Source organism: Arvicola amphibius, chromosome 8 (assembly GCF_903992535.2).
Source record: "Arvicola amphibius chromosome 8, mArvAmp1.2, whole genome shotgun sequence".
NCBI classification, from domain to species: Eukaryota; Metazoa; Chordata; class Mammalia; order Rodentia; family Cricetidae; genus Arvicola; species Arvicola amphibius.
The window spans coordinates 43,126,461-43,133,429 of NC_052054.1; the positions used below are offsets into that span (position 1 = coordinate 43,126,461).

Below are 6,969 nucleotides of genomic sequence, written 5' to 3' on the forward strand. Positions count from 1 at the left end.
GGAGTTAGAAAACATCATTTTAAGGGAGGTAACCGAGACTCAGAAAGTAAATTATCACATGTAATCACTCAGAAGTAGTTTTTAAAAATAAAACAAGAAAACTAGACCAGAAATCAAAATCTAAGAGAACCTAGAGAACAATGAGAACCCTAGAGAGACATACAAGGATATAATCTACAAGGGTAGTAGAAAAATGCAAGATATCCTGAGAAAATTGGGAATATGGGGACCTTGGGAGAGGATTGAAGGGAGAAGCAGAGAGGGGAGCAGAGAAAAATGTAGAGTATAACATAAGTCTTTGCAAAAATTTAAAAAAAAAAATTTAAAAAAAATCCTAAAATGGAGGGCACACCTGTGACAATTTTTTATTTGCTAAAATTGAGATGTTCTTCAAATATTGACTTGAAAGTTGAAAATTCCGATATTTAGTCTGCAACTTGATCCCAGAACACACACACCTTTAATCCAGATCACAAGGCTGGAAGACATGCCCTAAACTTAGCCACACCCTTCCCGTTAACCTTTAAAAGGATTGGAAGGAGGAAGACATTTCCCTTTGCTGATGCCCTCACCTTGCAGCAAGTCCATTCCTTCCATGGCAGTAGAGAATCCTCTTTAAGTTTCTAGCAGAGACTGAAGAACAGCCAATAAGCAGACCTTCTGGATTGAGTTGAAGAGAAAAACACCCTGCTCTTCTTTGGATCCCAGTAAACCTTCACACTCCCAGGAGCCGATATGTCGAGGACCTTGGCAGCTAAGAGCAGAGGCTCCACTCAGATCAGAGTCGAAAAATTCTCCTTAAGATGGACCATCAGCAACTTCTCTTTTTGCTTGGACGGAATCGTGGGGAAAGACATTAAAAGTTCCACTTTCTCACCAGGAGCCAATGACAAGCAGAAATGGTATTTGAAAGCTCACGTGAATGGGATGGATGAAGAAAGCAGAGGTTACCTGTCAGTTTTCCTAGTATTGCTCAGCTCTCCAACTAGCATGGTACGGGCAAAGTTTCAGTTTTGGATCATAGATGCCAATGGAGAGAAATCCCAAATCACGAAGAGTGGAAGAGTTTTGAGTTTCAAGCAAAACTAATACAGGGGTTTTAAAAAGTTCATCCTTCGAGATTTCCTTTTGTCCACTCCACATTTGCTTCTCCCAGATGACAACCTCACACTCTTCTGTGAGGTGAGCGTGCTGGTTCCGGACTACATCAGCGTCTCTGAACAGAACACGCAGCCAAGGGTTGTGATTCCAAAGTGCACACTGGTCGATGAGCTAGGAGAGCTGTGGGAGACTTCCCACTTGACAGACTGCTGCCTGGTGGTAGCCGACCAGGAATTCCAGGCTCACAAGGCGATCTTAGCTGCTCGCTCTCCAGTTTTCAGAGCCATGTTTGAAGCTGACATGAAGGAGAGCAAAACCAACCGCGTTGAGATTCATGACCTGGAACCTCAAGTCTTCAAGACAATGATGGGCTTCATTTACACCGGGAAGGCACCCGACCTCCACAGCATGGCAGATGCTGTGCTGGCAGCTGCTGACAAGTATGGCCTGGAACGTTTGAAGGTCATGTGCGAGAGGGCCCTCTGCATGGACCTCTCTGTGGAGAATGCTGCCCACACTCTCTTCCTGGCTGACCTCCACAGTGCAGTGCATTTGAAAACTGAGGCACTGGATTTCATTACAGCTCATGCTTCCGAGGTCTCTGAGACCTCAAGCTGGAAGAGCTTGGTCGACTCCTCTCCACACTTGCTGGCTGAACTATATGGCTCCCTGGCTTCTGCACATGGTCCTTGCCTGGAGCCCCCTCTCAAATGCCTGAAGAGATCTTAAGACCTTGTCAGCTGAGACTTACCTGTGTCTTCCAGAAGCAGCAGTCAGAATTGTTACTCATGACACCTGTGTTTTACAGTGAATGTGGAAACATACAGCCAGCTGATAGATCTTGCTTCAATAAATCTGTAAATGTGTTGAATGGCGGGTAGGGGGAGGGGCAGCACTGGACTCTGGTCTGATTTTTGTCCAATTAGATGCAAACTGGGATTTAGGGTTTTCGTGAACCCAACTCTTCCCAGTAAGGTGTCTTTGTAGAAAACTGTCTGGATTGTACTGAGCAGACCATATGACCAAAGGCTCAGGACAAAGAAAAAAATAAACATCAATGTTTGCTTACAAGAAAAGGGGAAAAGAAAGAAGACATTTTCCCCTCCAAACTCAGTATGTGCAAACTGGAGATTTGATGACCCAGTTGAGAAAGCAATTGTTGTTCCTGCTGCGGACCCTTGATCACTTCGGAGCACACATGGGGGACTCTTCAACCATCTCTAACTGGGGATCCTGAGGAGCTGTGGTCCTACTCTTCTCTCCATGAGCACAGGCATCTCTGTAGATTAATACGTACCCAAATAAAATATAATATGAACAAAATATTGCAAAAAAAGAAAATTGTCATTTTGAAAGTTATAGATCCATACAGAAACGAATGACAATAATCCCAGAAGCATTAATTCTTGACACTAGCTACTGAATCTAAAATATGATGTTGTACTTTGGTCATTTAGTTCTTTTCTGCTCTGTGTCTAACTCTCCTGCTCCATGTCAGCCTTAAAGATTTATGCATTTGTAATCATAGTAGCTTTTTAAACTAGCAGCATCAAAGCACTTGAAAGGACAGACCAGATTTAGTCATCCTCAAGATACACACACACACACCCACGTATGCATCATACAGTCACACAAACATGAAATCCTGCCAAATGTTTGGGACAGCTCTGTTGAATTTTTTAAGAAAAGTTATGTTCAGTTACCTGACCACTATGCCAAGAAGACAGAATTCAAGGCTTCACATAACAGAAAATACAGACATCTGATAATTAGAAAGTCTAGTTACAGACAAGTTTATGTCTGTTTTTAAGGGACCATCCAGTTTCAAACAAAACACCAAATTCACGGGAAGAAGAGAATTTTATTTCCAAAGGTGTAATGGTCTGCTCCTCTGCAACCCTCCTTTTTTTATTCTATTTGGCTGTACAGATTTCTTTCCTGGTGTCCTTAATATCTTCAAGTGGATCTGAAGTTCTCTTTATTGCATTAATTGCAGCCAGGCCTGGCTTTTGACTCTGGTCCTAGGTATTCAAACTCAAGTTCTCACGCTTGCACAGCAATCATTTTCATTCACCTAATCATCTCCCAATCCCCACTCCTGTATTTTTATTTGTTTTCCTCCACTCTCTTCTTTGAAATGATGAAAAGCTATTCTAACATGATTGTAAAATGCAGCTGTAATTTGATTGATGATAATGACACAAAGGAGCATAGGGAGAACAAAGCCACATTGGTGCAGTTTCTTAATACCACTGAGAGTTACTTAAAGTTATAAATGGCAATATTATTTTGACTTTCAATTTTAATTCAAAACCATTATGAATGAAAACCTATACATGAGTATGGTAACATAAATAATAAAATAAAAATAAAATAAAGAATAAAATCCAATGTTATGTTTTAGGTGCTGGGATGAATATCTACACATTTTTCACTTGAGAGACCAGGGCAGGAGGATAATTTGGGCTGATTTTAGGTTATACAGTGGGGTATATTTCAAAGAGAAAACCCTAGAAAAAATTAAATAGTATCCTAGAAATGATCAACTGAAATATAAAAATGCACAGAACAAGGGTTTGCAAACATATGATGCAGAAAAAAATGAAAATAAAGATTACAAAGACAACAGAGTATGAAATTACACCTTCATATTGACAACATTATGGTTTGGGACAATGGTCTGTAATCTGTCAACTGTATTTTTAATAAACACTGATTGGCTAGTATCCAGACAGAAAGTATAGCCAGGTCAAGCAGGAACGCACCTTTAATTCCAACAATTGGAGACAGAGGCAGGCAGACTTCTGTGAGTTCAAGACTTAGTGGCATACACCTTTAATCCTAGCATTTGAGGGGCAGAGACAGGCAGATCTCTGTGAGCTCAAAGACAGCCTGGTCTACAGAGGGAGTTCCAGGACAGAGATGTACAGAAACCCTGTCTCAAAAAGCCAAAAATTAAAAGTAAAATAAATAGAGGTTAAAATAAAGACACATTAAGTGGGAAAACACATAGAGAATCTTGATACTGTATGTTATTATGCTCTCTTTGAATTGTTTAAATTCTGAGGAAGAAGTAACAGCTGCTAAAAGATAATTGCTTATACATGCTACTGAATTAATCCAACATAGGTATTTTGAAAATACCTTGACCTAAAAAATTCAAAATTCAAAAGTTATGTTACTTTGGAGAACAAATTTTGCTTTGTGTCCACAGGAAATGAGAGGCTGTGGATTCATTCTGAGTTAAGAAAAATCATGTTTAATCAAGGAAAACCACCTGAAAAATCTCTGGTAGGAACAGATGGCCTGGATATCTGAGTTCTACATCCAGAGCAGATTAAAGACTGCTGCCTTAAATGATCAAGTGGCACAGGATACTCCAGTGAGGACTTGATCATAATTCTAAATTTTCTTTAGGTCCCCATGAGATTTTCAGCCAGCCAGCAGGAAGTAGCCTCGAAAACTATGCCAACATTCCCAAAAAATTTGGCTATGGATGTTCTTATTCATTCATTCATTCATTCATTCATTTATTCATTCATTCATTTATTTATTTATTCATTTATTTATTTATTAAAATTTTCCACCACCTCCCCCCTCCCATTTTCCTCACCCTCCCCCTTCTTCCCCCCTCCCCCTCCGACTGGAGTCCAAAGAGCAGTCAGGGATCACTGCCCTCTGGGAAGTCCAAGGTCCTCCCCCCTCCATCCAGGTCTAGGAAGGTGAGCATCCAAACACAGTAGGCTCATCCAAAACCAATACATGCAGTAGGATCAAAACCTAGTGCCATTGTCTTTGGCTTCTCAGTCAGCCCTCCTTGTCAGCCATGTTCAGAGAGTGCAATTTGATCACATGCTTCATCAGTCCCAGTCCAGCTGGCCTTTGTGTGCTCCCATTAGATCAACTCCACCTTCTCAGTGGGTAGGCACACCCCTCGCAGTCCTGACTTCCTTGCTCATGTCTTCCCTCCTTCTGCTCCTCATTTGTATCTTAGGAGCTCAAGCCAGTGCTACAATGTGGGTCTCTTTCTCTAGCTTCATTTATCACCAGATGAAGGTTCTATGGTGATATGCAAGAAATTCTTCAATATGGCAATAGGATAGGACCATTTCAGGCTCCCTCTCCTCAGCTGCCCAAGGATCTAGCTTGGGATATCTCCATGGACACCTGGAAACACCTCTAGAGTCAAGTATCTCGCCAAACCTAAAATGGCTCCCTTAAGGTACACTTGTGCAACCACTTTGGAAATCAGTGTGGCAGTTTCTCAAGAAATTCGGGATCAACCTACCTCAGGATCCAGCAATACCACTCTTGGGAATATACAAAAGAGATGGCCAATAATACTACAAAAGCATTTGTTCAACTATTTTCATAGCAGCATTATTTGTAATAGCCATAACCTGGAAACAACCTAAATGCCCCTCAATGGAAGAGTGGATGAAGAAAGTGTGGAATATGCATGCAGTAGAGTACTATACAGTGGTAAAAAACAATGACATCTTGAATTTTGCTTGCAAATGGATGGAAATAGAAAACACTATTCTGAGTGAGATAACCCAGACCCAAAAGATGAATATGGTATGTACTCACTCATAAGTGGATTCTATCCATAAATAAAGGACATTGAGCCTATAATTTGTGATTCTAGAGAAGCTAAATAAGAAGGTGAACCAAAAGAAAAACATATAGTTATCCTCCTTATTTTTTTTTAAAAAGAGGGGGAAGTGGTACTTGACAATTGTCTATATTCTGTCAATTATGTTTTAAGTGATTGCTGATTGGCCAGTAGGCAGGCAGGACGTATAGGTGGGACAACCAGACAGGAAGTAGAGGTTGGTCAATGAGAACAAAAGAATTATGGAAGAGGGAAGCTCCCTCTGCTGTCCTGTACAGACACAGAAGCAAGACATAACTATGCCACTGAAAAAGGTACTGAGTCATGTGGATAACATAGATAAGAATAATGGGGTAATGTAAGTTATAAGAATTAATAATAAGCCTGAGCTAATTGGCCAATCAGTTCATGATTAATATAAACCTCTGTGTGATTTCTATGGGACTTAACGAGTGAAAGAACTGGGCAGGACAGAGACCTCAGACAACACATTACCTCATTTCTAATAATGGAAATAAAATTTAAGCAAATGATCTAAGGTAGACAAAATATTGAAAAAATATCACAAAGCAAAAGACTCTCAATGAACACATATCCTAAGATGTCATTCATCTATCTTAAAGTAAAATATTGAGTGTAGTCAACAGAATCACAATGAATATCACTTTTCTAGGCACCAATGGCAGAAGAAAATAAAATTGACATTAATGTAAAGAGTTCTACCTCAGGCCGTGATGAAATAAGTGACATGAAAAATGCTCCTCACATGCCATTGCACATAATAGGAATCAGGCATTAAGGAACAGACTGTGGAAAGTTATAGAGAAGGGGGAAGGACAATGATGGCTACATGATTACCTTGGTTCTTTTCTTGGAGACTGCGTTTTGACCATATCTATAAGGTGCTTTTCAGCTGGATTATGAAGGCCAACCTGATCTGAGAACACATGGGTCAGTCTATGCTCCATTGGAGTCGCTGAGACTCATGCAGCTGTTTAACGAGAAGGAAGCCTGTACAGTTTGTCACTGAAGATTAACAGATTGTGTTCTCTGAGCTCTTACATGATTATTGACATCATACACACAAAGCAAAGCAAGATAAGGCTTACCATGGTCATGACCAAGTTGTGTATATGAATCTAACATCTATCACTAAGGGAATTCAGCACCTTGGATCCTAGATGGATTACCAGTGATTTTGAGCATATGGATATATTATGATATAAACTTTAGTAGAATCTACTCAATAGTAG

General features: G+C 40.2%; 1 protein-coding gene across 1 annotated transcript; it reads left to right on the top strand.

Annotated features, from left to right (window-relative positions):
- Positions 1-735: 735 nt before the first annotated feature.
- Positions 736-1,830, top strand: LOC119821240 (speckle-type POZ protein-like). Its single transcript, XM_038340162.1, is given in 1 exon segment — positions 736-1,830. A coding segment is annotated over 1 exon segment (1,095 nt).
- Positions 1,831-6,969: the final 5,139 nt, after the last annotated feature.